Source organism: Hemicordylus capensis, chromosome 4 (assembly GCF_027244095.1).
Source record: "Hemicordylus capensis ecotype Gifberg chromosome 4, rHemCap1.1.pri, whole genome shotgun sequence".
Classification (NCBI taxonomy): Eukaryota; Metazoa; Chordata; class Lepidosauria; order Squamata; family Cordylidae; genus Hemicordylus; species Hemicordylus capensis.
In genome coordinates this window covers 172,995,875-173,010,860 of record NC_069660.1, presented here as the reverse complement: position 1 = coordinate 173,010,860, position 14,986 = coordinate 172,995,875, and the positions used below count along the sequence as shown (strand labels likewise).

The following is a 14,986-nucleotide window of genomic DNA, read 5'->3' as shown; positions in this document are numbered from 1 at the left end:
CCACAGAGGTAATTTCCGGCAACCATTTTGTGAAACTGAGCCATGTTATGGCTCCTTTTTTCTAAAAACTCAGCAGAAAATGGTGGCAAAAGGCTACAAAATGGACTATTTCTCACTTCTTGGGGGCATTGCTGGATTGCTAGAGGCCCATAGAGCATGGCAGGGCACTTTATTTTACCCTCTCAATCCTTTTTTGGGTGCTTTTTGGCAATTTTCGGGCCTCTGGGAACCTAACCCCTGCAATCCTATTGCCCCAATAACCCAGTATTCGCTGTTTCTGTATCTGCGGTAATTGCGGAAAATGGAAACCCCACAAATACTGAGGTTCTCCTGTATTGCCAAACCACCACTGCTGTCGTCCTGCCATTTTTAATGTATTATGCATGTCTCAGATTGACAAAGGGGGGGAGGGGGAAGAAGGGAATTTCAAAATGTATTCAAACGGACTGGGAGGCAGAGAGAGGAGATCCCTTAAATCAGGAGAGGGGGAAGCAATCAAAGAAGGTTTGATCCTGTGTTTTTCTTTTCTCAGCACTGAAAATAATATACGTGCTGTGCTATTGCTGCTATAACTATCTGGTTTTTCTGGATCTCAGATTGACAAAGGCAGAAACTGGGTGCCTCTGTGTGTGTGTGTGTGTGTGTGTGTGTGTGTGTGTGCGCGCGCGCGCGATATTTCTTCTTGATTGCTGTGACGAGCTCTATGTCTGGCCTTGAGACTAACTTATGCTTCAGTCACTGCTCTGGTCTGCTCTGCAGTCTGCTAGGGTTGTGTGTTTTGTGTTTTTTTCTGTTTTGTTTTTAGCCCGAATCCGAAACACCCCCGTTTTGTTCTTTGTTCGAAATCAGCCAATCCGAAACACCCCAATTTTGTTCTTTGTTCGAAATTGCAAAATCCGAATCCGAAACGTTTTGGATTTTGAAAAATGGCCCCGGGGAGAAACTAGTGCATGGGGTTGTTAGTGCCCAATGGGTGGAAACTACCACCCAAATTTCAGAGGAATTGGGCAAAGGACTAATTTTTGGCGAATTTTTGAAGTATAGGATTTTTCCCATAGGGAAGAATGGAGGTTTCAGCAAAAGTATAGCTTCATGTTGGGGGGAAAGGGGTGGCCCAGAGCAGAGTAGGGTGGGTGGTAGTGCCCAGTGGGGGCAGGGAAGCTGCCAGAATTATTTCAAAGGAATTGGGCAGAGGGCTGATTTTTAAAGATGTAATGGAGTTTGGGCGTCTGTAAAGTTCTTCCCCATAGGGAATGATGGACCTTCTTAATTCCTGCCCCATAACTGCACTTGGGGGGCACCAGGGTGGCCCAGAGTGAGGGGTGGTGTAGAGCACATAGGGTGCCAACCACCCCCATGGGTTGCTAACCCATGGGGTACTGGGTTCTGTTGTTGCTGAGATGTTTTGAGTGTAGATTCTCTGGTAGCATATGAGAGTGGATTCATGGTTTGTCATTGAAAATCTCATATGCTACCAGAGAATCTATACTCAGAACACCTCAGAAACAACAGAACCCAGCACCCCATAGGATAGCAACCCATGGGGGTGGTTGGCACCCTATGTGCACTACACCACCACTCGTTCCCAGCTACCCCAGTGCCCCCCAGGTGGAGTTATGGGTCTTCTGAAACCTCCATTATTCCCTGGGGGGGGGACCTTAAAGAAGCGTAAACTTCAACAATTCCTAAGAAATCAGCCCTTTGCCCTATTCCTTTGGAATAGGGCAAGTGGCAGGCACCCCTTGGGGCACTGGCACCCAACCCACTGTTTTGCCCTCAGGCTCCCTTTCTGCCCTAAATCTGCCCCAAAGACATGTCAACTTCAGAAATTCTTTAAAAATCAGCCCTTTTCCAATTCCTTTGGAATATGGTGGCACCAGGCACCCATTGGGGCACTACTACCTGAACCACTCTTCTGCCCCCAAAGCCCCCTTTCTGCCCCCAATCCACCCCAAATAACCTCAACATCACACATCAACAACAGCAGAGCTTTGGAAAAAATCAGGCAGATTTCCAAAGGTCATGCATATCCACATCCCCCCCACCCGAAATGCAATTGATCTACACACAACAGTGAAATGCACACTGCCCCACAGGGCAATGAGGGTAAATGCACACTGCCCCACTAGCCAATGAGGGTAAATGCACACTGCCCCACTAGCCAATGAGGGTAAAATTTACCCTTAAATTTGCTTAAAAGGAATAAGGAGGCAATTGCCAGCAGATCAGCCCATGCTTTCACTGGCCAGTCTGTGGGCTGGAAGCGCTGGAAATTCGAACAGATGTCAAAACTCAAAATGGAGACTGAAGGAGAAAGACTTTTTGTGATTGCAAAATGGAGTTCCAAAACAGCCGAAAAAACAACAAAACATTTTTATCCAAAACAGGGACATTTTGTTTTGGCTACAAAATGTTCTGTTTTGAGCATTGGGTGTTTTGTTTTGGCTACAAAACAGCCGAATTGGCCTGTTTTGTGCACAAAACGTTTTGTATCCGAAACGAAACACACATCCCTACAGTCTGCACTGCAAGGTAATGAACTCAGTCAAAATGTGGCTGAAGTTGCTCCAGTTGAGTGTATGGCTATGCTTACGGTAAGGGTGCTGCTGTGGCAGCTGTTGCAATGCTAGGAAGTAAGGAGTCATAATTGTGTGAGAGAGCACAACTTGTGCCAGTAATGTTACTGAGGTGTAGGCACTGCGGCTGGCAGTGGATTCTGTGTCAGTGATTCCTTTTTGGCCATTTTGGGACTGTGTTTGAAATGTGTGTTCTGTGTTGGGAGGGACAGAATCCCTTTTACTGTGTGCTTCTTAGGGGTGTGCAATTCGGGTTTTCGAGTGATTCGGCTCGGACCCGAGCCGAATCACCCCCGTTCTGTTTTGTGCCCGAATCTGGGTCACCCGAATCACCCTTGATTCGGTTCGGATTCGGATTTAATCCGAATCCGAATCGATTCGGGGGGGTAAAAAGGGGCCCAGGGGCAAAATTTTGGAGTGGGGTGGTAGTGCCCAATGGGTAGAGTCTACCACCCCAATTTCAGGGGGATTGGGCAAAATCCTGATTTTTTGTGAATTTTTAAAGTTTTAGTGACTTTGGGGCAGTTCGGGGGCATAGCATGGGATCTGGGCAAAAGGAGTGGGGTGGGGTGGTAGTGCCTAATGGGTGCAGGCTACCACCCCAATTTCAGGGGGATTGGGCAAAGGGCTGATTTTTGGTAAATTTCTGAAATTTTCATGTCTTTGGGGCAGATTGGGGCATATTGGGGCAGAAAGTGGGGCCTGGGGCAGAATAGTGGGGTGGGGTGGTAGTGCCTAATGGGTGGAGGCTACCACCCCAATTTCAGGGGGTTTGGACAAAGGGGTGATTTTTTGAGAATTTTTGAAGTTTGGGTGACTTTGGGGCAGTTTGGGGGCAGAAAGTGGATCTGCCCCAAAATAGTGGGGTGGAGTGGTAGTGCCTAATGGGTGGAGGCTACCACACCAATTTCAGGGGGATTGGGCAGAGGGCTGATTTTTTGAGAATTTTTGAAGTTTGGGTGTCTTTGGGGCAGATTGGGGGCAGAAAGTGGACCTGCCCCAAAGGAGTGGGGTGGGCTGGTAGATAGTGCCTAATGGGTGGAGGCTACCACCCATCCCCAATTTAAGAGTGATTGGGCAGAGGGGGGAATTTTGGTGAATTTATTTTTATGAGGTTTGTCTTCATAAGGTGAAGTGTGCTAAATTGATTACTTCCTCATATTATTCATAGTAAAGGAAAGTGTGAAAAAGTGAAAGTGGGGTCATGAGAGTTGTTTAATTGAAAAAAATCTCATTTGCTATGATAGAATGAGAATTCTCATTCTATCATAGCAAATGAGATTTTTTTCAATTAAACAACTCTCATGACCCCACTTTCACTTTTTCACACTTTCCTTTACTATGAATAATATGAGGAAGTAATCAATTTAGCACACTTCACCTTATGAAGACAAACCTCATAAAAATAAATTCACCAAAATTCCCCCCTCTGCCCAATCACTCTTAAATTGGGGATGGGTGGTAGCCTCCACCCATTAGGCACTATCTACCAGCCCACCCCACTCCTTTGGGGCAGGTCCACTTTCTGCCCCCAATCTGCCCCAAAGACACCCAAACTTCAAAAATTCTCAAAAAATCAGCCCTCTGCCCAATCCCCCTGAAATTGGTGTGGTAGCCTCCACCCATTAGGCACTACCACTCCACCCCACTATTTTGGGGCAGATCCACTTTCTGCCCCCAAACTGCCCCAAAGTCACCCAAACTTCAAAAATTCTCAAAAAATCACCCCTTTGTCCAAACCCCCTGAAATTGGGGTGGTAGCCTCCACCCATTAGGCACTACCACCCCACCCCACTATTCTGCCCCAGGCCCCACTTTCTGCCCCAATATGCCCCAATCTGCCCCAAAGACATGAAAATTTCAGAAATTTACCAAAAATCAGCCCTTTGCCCAATCCCCCTGAAATTGGGGTGGTAGCCTGCACCCATTAGGCACTACCACCCCACCCCACTCCTTTTGCCCAGATCCCATGCTATGCCCCCGAACTGCCCCAAAGTCACTAAAACTTTAAAAAATCGCCAAAAATCAACCATGAACCGAATCACCCGAATTTTTTGTGCCCGAAATTCGGGTGATTCGGCTCGTGCCCGAAAAAATTCGGGGGACATTGGGGGTGATTCGGTTCGGCCCTGAATCACCCGAAATTGTTCGTTTCGGGCACAGATCGTTATGTGCCCGAAATTTTTTGCACATCCCTAGTGCTTCTGCAGTGTTTTTCAAGGCAGGGTTATAAAATTGTGCCCTCTGCTTGTTCCGGCCATAGGGAACAATGGGGAATTTGAAATGCCCCATTGTTCCCCATGGGTAGCTCCTAGCAACTCCAAAGTGGCCTGGGTGGGTGCTACCTACTACCAAACTCACAAAAGAAATGGGCAAGTGAGTGTTTAACCTTTCCCCATAGGATCTTATATGGCTTTTGGGGGAAGTTTTAAAAAATTCCCACTTGCCCATTTCTTTTGTGGGTTGGACTGTAGGTAGCACCCATCATGCCCTACCACCCAACCCACTTTGGGGTCCCTAAGAGCTACCCTGGAGGACAATGGGGTGTTTCAAGTTCCCCATTGTTTCTTATGGCTGAAACGTTTTGAGTCTGTTTTATTGAAACAGCCAGTTCTGTTTCAATGAAGCACTGAGCATTTTGCGTTATGTTTCGAGATCAAAAGGAAATGCAAAATCCATTTCATGCACAGCCCTAGTAGAGGGGGCCCACTCTACTGTTTGTGATAGCTCCCCTAGCTATTGCTTTTAGATGGCTACAGGTTATTTGACTACAATTGAGCAAAATCAAAGAATGGAGACTGTGCATTTCATTACAGGCCCTCTACTCCCCTCCCCATAACCCAGCACTGAGCACAGCCCTAATACACAACCCACCCACAAGCATGTGTTGGAGGAAGGGCTTACTCAGAGTACTGCCTAGAACTTGTATGGAAAACAGGGAAATACTTTTGACATCTGTGTAATTTGCTTATCCACTTGATAAAAGGGTCTCACTCATCATAGCACGGAAATGAAAACCCACAAACACTCTGCTCAGTCTTAGTTTCAAGGCTTTTGATCCCCTCCACCCCCCACCCCCGCTGTCAGTCTGGCTGGGCTGTTCACTGACTGGTTGTTTGTAGCCTTTCTTTCTTTCTTGGTAGAGGGAAGCAGCCTTTGCTGACAAAGCGTTGCTCCAGTATCAAGTACCTAACCAAGTCAATATGGCTTTCCCCCCTCCTCCAATACGTGTAGGAGAGTGGCAATTGTAATCCATGACAGTGACAGTAAGAACACTCCAGGGGAAAAAAATCTATTATAAAAAGATTCAGATGCTGGAACAGACCAAAGTCCAATCTAGCAGAGCATCCTCTTTCCCACACTGGCCAACCAGATGACTCTGGGAAGCCCACAAGTAGGAGATGTAGGGAAGATGTAGGGGATAAATTTCAACATGAAAGTATAATCTGATGTTTTTCATAATGTGATGGTGCTATGGACTGAGCCCTCAACAGTAAACTCAACCACTGTATACAGAGCTCACAACAAAATTTTGGAAGGCCACACAGGGTAAGCTCTAGCTCTAGTTCTTCTTGTCATGACTCTGAAAAGCAACTCTTCACATCGGAAGCCACTCTCCACTGTCTCAATCTTAAAGCTGATTGAGGCTTCAGTTTGTTTTAAAATGTAAATCAAGTGCTCCTAAACATTTATACAGGAGGAATGCTTTGTCAGCAAAGGCTGCTTCCCTCTATAACAAGAAAGAATGAAAGGCTACAAACAACCAGTCAGTGAATAGACCAGCCAGACTGCCTGCAAAAAAACCCAACACACCTTGAAACTAAGATGGAGCTGAGTGTTTGTGAGTTTTCATTTTCAGTCACGATGAGAGAGACCCTTTTAGCAAGTGGCTATGCAAATACACAGACCTCATAAGTATTTCTGTTTTCATACAAGTCATAGGGAGTACTCTGAGTAAGGCCTTCCCCAACCCATGTGCTGTAGGTGGGGCAGGCTAGTTTGGGGCTCCTAACAAATACATGGGCTGCAGGGGTAGGGGCTCAATCTAGTGAGGGACTTTCTCTGAGCTTGATCAGATATAGATTGCACAACTCTAAGGAACTTCTATAGGCTATCTCAGGGGTGGGCAAATATGGCCCTCCAGCTGTTGTTGAACTACAACTCCCATCATCCCCAGCCACAATGATAGCAGTTGTCGTTCAGCGACAACTGGAGGGCCAGGTTTTCCCACCCTGGGCTACCTCAAGGATTGCACACTTTCCTGGAACCATAAAAATAGCCTTGATCTCTTCTAGAAAATGTAAAGGTGGAACATAAGTCTACTAAATCAGTCAATCAGTCCTTGGGAGTTTTTTCAGAACTACTTACAGAGCTACTGTAAGTCCAGAGCTATTCAGGATGTGGATAAAAACAGATAGAATTTCAAGAATCTCAAATGCACACTAAAAATGTGTTTCTCGGCAACAGCAAAAGCAAAACTGACATTAAACAGATTTGCTGACATACTGCATAACATTATGCATGCATTGTAATATGTGCAAGAGTGCTGTTCTGCAAGCACCAACATTTCACAAATGGAGTTAAATATAATGGCTTCATTGTCATGCAGCTCTGTGAAATTTTTCTGTTTGCACAATTGCGCAATATGTCCATAACATTGTGTAGTATATCAGCCAATATTTTGACTCAGCTCTATTTAGCCCTCTATTTAACATACATTTTTCAGGAGTTTTGAGACTGTAAGAAGGAAAAGCAAAATTAAAATGTTTCATGCTAAAATAAATAAACTTGCATCTTACCACTTCTCACACTGAGGCTGCCTCTGACACTGTCCTTGCCAAGAACATTCTCTGCTTCACAGCTATATTCTCCAGCATCTTCTAGTCTCACCTTGTTAAACTGCAGTCTGGAATTTTTTCTGTAGAATAAAAGGAAGGAAGACTTTAGATATGATAACTATGGTGGGAGAGAGAGACATTAAAAGGCACTTCAGATTATGAGAGCGTAGAATTCCATATAACTTGCTTGCCCGTGAGTTCTTGTATGGACAAGCTCAGATCCATTCAAGTTTAGGGAGGACTCAAGAAGCGGTTTTTCCAACCCCCTTCCAGTCTCCCTCCCCACCACCACTTTGTCAGCAAAAAGAAACTCTTTACCTTTGCAAAGGAAGCGAGAGTAACCAGTAGCATGGGGAACTTAGACACAGGTGCCTGCCTGACTCTAAACTGCAAATGATACTCCTGAGGATACAGACCAAGTATATTCCAGAGCTGGGATGCTCCCTTAGGAAAACAAATGTTATCAGGTGAACAGTCCAAAATAACTTCAGTTCATGTCACACCATAATATGCTAAATGTGAAGCTTTCTAGGTCACTCTGTGGAAACTACAAGGTTACATACAGATGTACAGAACTCAGGAAATCCACTAGTTTATTAGTCTTGATGAATGAAAAATGATGCCTGACAAATTAAAAAAGTCCTGACAAATAATGTACCAATACAGCTTGAGAAACATCTGACGAGTAAAATATTTTGTCTTCTTGGTGAGCGGAGCCAACATTTCTTGACCCCTGCAGATATACCATAAAAACAGAATGGGGATGTATTCTAAACCTCATATAGATTTTTAGTAGTATTACTCCATTAAGCAGCTCACCATTAGATAGTGTTGTGAGCTGCTGTGAATAATTTCTCTGAGAGCTGGTGAAATCTGCCCCTGGGGAAGGAGAAATATCGGCGGGCGGGGAGGATTATTACACTTGAATAGTTTAACTCAGGGCTCCTCAACTATGACCCTCCAGCTGTTTTTGGACTACAGTGAGCATCCCCAATCACAGTATTCAATAGTCAGAGATGATGGGAAGTATAGGCCAACATCTGAAGGAGGGCTGAAGTTGAGTAGCCCTGGTTTAACTCATGTCTCTGAGGTAAAAAGATGAAGAAGCTGAGTCACATAGAGCTTGGTCCTTCACTGTGACAGTAGCCAGTTCCTTCATTCCTTCCATCTGACCTTGGCTTCTTCTTTTATTGCTCCATTGTACCTCAGAACTGCTTGCTAGCCCTCAGTGCTCCTATCTAGCTTTTAAACCAACCTTGTACCTTGAAGGGGCTGCTGGGCCTCATAGGGCCCAGGACTTTTGAAAGTTGCATGATAGGCAGACATTTAACAGGTGCAAGTTTACCTACTATATGAGGATGGAAGCAGCATCTCTCTCTCTCTCTCTCTCTCTCTCTCTCTCTCTCTCAAAGCTGAGTGACAGACAGAAAGGTGGCACCTGTTGAATGCAGCTGTTAAAAGTCCTAGACCGTCTGGCCCTTATGAGGACTCAGAAGCCCCTTCTGCTTATGAGGTACAATCAGGGGTGTAGCAAGGTTGGAGTGGGCCAAGATTTTAAAATGCCCCCCCCCACTGAAGCTCAGCTCATGAAGGAAAGAAATCTTAAATGAGGCTGAATAGTGGTAACAAAAAGCATAGTGAAGTTTTTATATATAACCTATGTGCCACAATAGAACATCATCCTAAATTATTTTTTTAAAGGTTTTGTAAATTGTGGATGATGCAAGTCATTTAATGGTACTAGAGAAAGACATGCTGTTCTGGTAGCTCCAGGTCTTAACACTCACATCCATTTCAGAGGATGAATACAACTGAAGGAAGCCCGGGTGGGTGCTCGGCTGGGGGAGTCAGTCATGTGACTTGCCTCTGGGGGCCCCCCACTTCAAAAGGCAGTGGGCCCCCAGACAACTGTCTCCCCTTGCCCGATTATAGTTATGCCCCTGGGTACAATGTTGGAAGGTTGTAAAAGGCCTAGACGTTCTGAGGTAAAATGAAGCAAAATGAAGGAACAAGCCACTGCCCTACAAAAGCAGCAACACTACCATTGTGAAGCAGTTGAGAGGCCTATGTGAAAGAAAAGGCCCAATCTACCTCAGAGACATGAGTTAAACCATTCAAATACAGTAATGGTTGTTCTTTATTTTCAAGAGATTTCTCCTTCCCTGGGGGGCAGGAGAAGGGGCAGATTTCACCAGCCGTGACAGAAATTCGTAATTGTTTCTAGAGCAAAAGAAAAAAAAGAGCAGGAATCAGGCGCTGTTCCCTTCTCCGTATAGCGGCTCCCCCACTTTTTTTAAAGGCAGATAAAAATTAAATATTGAAGCTCTTCACACAATCCATGCACACACACCCCGCCACTGGAGCGCCAATAATGCACCATGCGACTGCCTGGTGCATTACTGGAAACCCCCTCTCCCACGAGTGTGCCTGCCACACACAATCGATTAGCCCAGTTTTGGGGCACACTCGCACCCAAAACCCAGGTTAAGCAGCGGGCTGCTTTATAGGGCTCACCACCTGGAGCCACGCAGCTCCTGGAAGTTCTCACTGACAGCGAAAACTGGGCTGCGCTTTCCTAGCCCGGTCTTCGCTGCTTGTGAGAATAGCTTCATTTTCTCCTTATTATTTATTATTATTATTATTTCTATTTCTATACCACCCTTCCAAAAATAGCTCAGGGCGGTTTACAAAGAGAAATAACAAATAAATAAGATGACTCCCTGTCCCCAAAGGGCTCACAGTCTAAAAAGAAACATAAGAGAGACACCAGCAACAGTCACTGGAGGTACTGTGCTGGAGGTGGATAGGGCCAGTTACTCTCCCCCTGCTAAATAAAGAGAATCACCATGGTAAAAGGTGCCTCTTTGCCCAGTTAGCAGGGGTTATACTGGCATACCATATAAGACTGGCATACTTATATTGGCATACCATATAAGAGGGCAATTCTGGGGGGAGGGGAGATTTTTTGAGTTATAAAACCAGCTCTAACACTAACCTGATAGTCTTCACTCCTCTCATCTCCACTCTATGAAACAGTTCAACACAAACCTTCTCCTCACAGTCAATCAATCAATATTTATTTACGGTCATAGACCAAAAATACAAGGACAAAGTATAACACAAGAACAAAATAAAATAAAATACAAGAGTAAAATAGTAAAATTAAACATAAAGTGACTCCCCTCTGTACAATCTAGAAATGATATAACAAAACCTTGCAACAGACTTGGAAACAGAAGAATCCCTGTCTGACAATAAAAATTTAACAAGATGGTCATCGGACTGATATGTCGACCCACACACTAGAGGAAGAATAAAGCGCTCCCTGATCTTCTGATTGATTGATCTCCTCATAGTTCCTCCATTTAAAAAAGAAAAAAGCAGGGGGGGGGCGTTGTAGGAAAATCAAATAAAAATATGCATAAGAGTACAATATTGGAAGATAATAAACATCTTATTTGTACTAACACTGAAATGGCCCTGACACATAAACAGGGATTCCTCACTGAAAAACATTTTTCTTCTTACTGCACCAACCCAAGCTTTCTGCTGCTTCTTTTCTCTAGGTACATACACACATACTTTTCTAGTATGCTTTCTGTTGTGCTCCTGAAGCTACTCTGTAACACGTGTAATTTCCAGATTGTTGAAAATCATGGTTGTTTTTGGTCAGATTATGACAGGAAACTTCACTGTCCATACTCAGTAACCAGGCCTCAAGAAAAGACAACAGAGAGGCTATTCCCACGATCAGGCGAAATCGGGCGAGGGGAGCCTAGCCCGATTTTGCCTAACCGTGAGAACTACAAGCCAGGTGCCCTCCAAGCAGTTAACCCGCTTAAGTAACCCTCCCCTAAGCCCACATTAGCAGAGAGAGTGGTCCGCTGACCCGGGCTCTATGATCCGTGCCACGGCAATTCACGAGTAGACCCCCAACTGGGAGGCTGAAAAGCAGCCTCCCGGCTCGGAGGTCTCTCCAGTATGCCCTGCACACTCGTGCAGGGCATGCTGGAGCTTCCGTGGGCCGTGCAGCCCCCTATCCCCCCCAGCACCCACCATAACGGAGCCAGCAGTCATGTGGGCAGGCGGTTTGGCCGCCCAGAGCAGACTGACTGCTCATCTGTGGGGAGAGCGAACTTAGCTCGCTCTCCCCACAAACCCCGTCCAGGCTCTTCTCACTGATCGTGAGAAGAGCCTCAGAGACATTTACACACAGCAGACTTTAAATGGAGGCTTTACTGCGAACTCAGTTGTCCCAAAAATCGACACAAAGAGTGGATTTTTTAACTCCAGATATAAATCGGGCTGCACTCTAATGCATAGTGAAAAACCCGAATCGTGTGTGAACTGATCCCCGATTACTCACAGGGACTTTGGGGTAAATCTGGCCAATGTGTGAATGCACCTCCTCCATTCCAGAGGAGATGCAAATTAAAGGGCTTTAAAAGCTTCAAGTGAAATCTTCCAGGTGTGATGTCACAGCACAGACAACGTGGCTGCTGTTTGGGGGGGCATGGCCAAATAGGAATTTCAAGCCTTGATTTCAGCTGTGTATGAGCACCTTTTGGTATTTTATTTTATTTATTTGTTGTGAGAACTGAACAATAATTTTTTTTTAATGAGACATTCCCATTTGCAGCAATTTTCCCCTCTGGGGACAGCAGACTTTCTCCTGCCTTCACAATGCAAATGACAGATGTGCATATCAGCTATTTGAATGTAATTCAGTAATCAGTCTTTCTTGCCCCTATGCTTCAAACAGGCAGTCTGCCCTTTAGAAAAGAAAAGAATAGACACAGTTTATATGTTTCTCTAATTAACCAACTGTTCATATGTTTATAAATTCACAGTCAAGTTGTGAAGTCAAGTTGTGAAGTTTATAAATTCACAATTCAAGTTGCAAAACTGCTCTTGAAAGGGGAGGGGGAAACGCATTTGTGATACACAGGTGCCAGCCACTCAGCACTGTGCACAGTTAGTTTCCATTATAAATTCATAAAATCAGTGACATCAGCACTGAAGAAAACATATTTACACAGATTACAGTGAATGTTCCCTACATTATTTGAACAATAGTTCACTTGTGTGTCGCCTAAGGGAAAGTACGCATATTTCTTTTGTAGTCACAGACAAACTCTTCAGCTCTGGTGCTGATTCTCCAGAGACCACAAGGTTTATAAAGATATAGCTAGAGATAGATATCTTTCTTGGACCTCAAAGAGTTCTTTGGTATTGGAACAGAGAGGGAATGCTGCAGAAGCAGAGGCAAAAGACTGGAAGGCTTTAGAGTAACTGGGGTCAGAGATCTGATGCCCAGGATATAGCAAGGAGGAGCTGGCTTTCACAAAGTTTTGAGATGCAGTGGGGTCAACAGGCTCTGGGGCACAAAATCTTTAGATAATAAGACATCTGAATAAAAGGGAGTTCTGGTTCAGCTGGATGTGACTGGAATGGGGAGGGTCGAGGGAGGTACACAGTGCACTTGGTGATTGCATCATTTGATGCAATAGGGATTCCTCTGTCAATCAAACCAGATATCATTTAAACCATACCAGCTCTAGATTATATTATTAGCATTATCTGCATTACTGTTCAAATCTTAAGTTGTCTCATTTATATTTTATTTACTAGGAGGCAAACTAAGCAGAAGGAAATCTTCCAAGATCTGTTTCCTTTTGAGCAAGGCAGGCTTGCCCCTGCCTGTTGCTAATTAGTGATAAAACACGCAGTTCATGAGTAAGGAGTTTTCCCTTCTACCCCAGCAAACATTCATAGAAAAGGACACCTCCCCTGCCCAGTGGCGCCAGAAGGCTGTGCAAGCAGTTTGTGGGGGGAATAAATTGATGGGAAACTGGATGATTTGACATACAGGTAATTGCTGCTTTCTGCACAACAGTCTATTTCATTATGGTCCATTATCACTGAAACAAATCTAAAACTCATTTGGCTTGGGAAATGGGAAATAGAAAAGGTTGTTTAATAAAAAGCGCATTTGGGCCTTAAAAAACATTTAACATTCACAGTATCACACAGTCTTAAAATGTGGTATCACTGTTTACAGTTTTCTATCAGAGAAATTCAGATAAGCATTTGTAAGAGGCAATTTTACTTCCTATTGTACTGCTCTAGTTAGTAATTGTTCTAATTAAATAATCTGTTTATTTCAAAAGATAAAAAGGAATCAAGGATCATCTAGAGAAGAAATAAGGATACAGCAAAGCCAACAAAGATAACAAAAAAGTTTACAACAGGAAGAGGCAGCTTGCTACTGTGTTTTGGCCATCTAGCCTGACACTAGAATGTCAATCATTGGCATGTATTCTGAAAACAGATAAGTGTGATCTGGTGATTAGAGCTCTACAGTCCTGGGTCTCAAACATTGTGCATAGGAATTGAGAAACATTGCATGTAGCACACAGTGATGTCTTGTTAACAACATAAGAAGAACTCTACTAGACCAGACCAAGATCCATCTAGTTTAGCATTCTGTTTGCAACAGTAGCCAGTTAGATTACTTAGATATCCCTGGGAATCTTACAGCAGAGCATGAAGTTGATGGCAGCATTTGATGCAGAGATATACTGTACATGAAGCCCCAACATGCTGTCTGGTGGACTAATCATCCACCTATTGGATTAATCCTTCTTAGAGCCATCTAAGGTGGGGGCATGGCCAGGGAGGTGAATCAGCATTTACTGAACACAGGGAGGGGGACAGTGCTTGCTGCACATGTCTGTTAATGCTGATTCCCCTGACTGGCCATGTCCCCAGATTAGATGACTCCCTGTGTTTACTGAACATTGTGGTGGGGCGGGGGGTGGGGGCAGTCTCATGGGGGGGGGAAGCTAATGTCAATGTAGCATATTGTCTTCAGTCTCTTTCCTACTACTTCCTAGCAGGGAATGCTTTTTCACCAACACAGCTCACTCAGATGACTTTTCAATGAATTTTCCACTGTGTCTTCAAAATATCTTTCCTGGGTTGTTCCAGCCAATTTAGATCCAATTCAGTGCATATCTCAAGTCAGAATTCCTTTTTATCCCAATTTACATGTATGTAAATCTCACTGGCCATCCTGTTGCCCATTGTCCCAGTTTGGAAAGAGCCTTGTGGATCTCTTCATAGTGAAGGAGATTTCACCATCCTGAAAAATGTTGTCATTTTAACCAACAGCTATCTCACTATCCACCCCAAGCTACAGATTATGATGAATAATAGCATGTGTTCTATTAGGGGATTCTACTGCTTCTTGCGCCTTGTGAAAACTTTCAATCCCCGCCTCCACAGTTTTCCTGGGGAAACTCTTTTTCAACCAGCTATTCATCTGTAAAGAGCCACCTAATGGCGCAGTGGGGAAATGACTTGATTAGCAAGCCAGAGGTTGCTGGTTTGAATCCCTGCTGGTATGTTTCCCGCACTATGGGAAACAACTATATCGGGCAGCAGCGATATAGGAAGATGCTGAAAGGCATCATCACATACTGCGTGGGAAATGGCAATGGTAAACTCCTCCTGTATCCTAACAAAGACAACCACAGGGCTCTGTGGGCACCAGGAGTTGACACTGACTTG

The 14,986-nt window shown here is 44.5% G+C and overlaps 1 protein-coding gene across 5 annotated transcripts in view; it reads right to left on the bottom strand.

The window, feature by feature from the left end:
* The window catches only part of NRG2 (neuregulin 2), a 305,841-nt gene that overhangs the window by 103,782 nt on the left and 187,073 nt on the right, over window positions 1-14,986 (bottom strand). For all 5 annotated transcript variants that reach the window (XM_053248937.1, XM_053248936.1, XM_053248938.1 and 2 more), the window contains one exon: window positions 7,376-7,494. In XM_053248937.1, coding sequence (XP_053104912.1) covers window positions 7,376-7,494 — 119 coding nt within the window. The remainder of the gene's footprint in view (window positions 1-7,375; window positions 7,495-14,986) is intronic.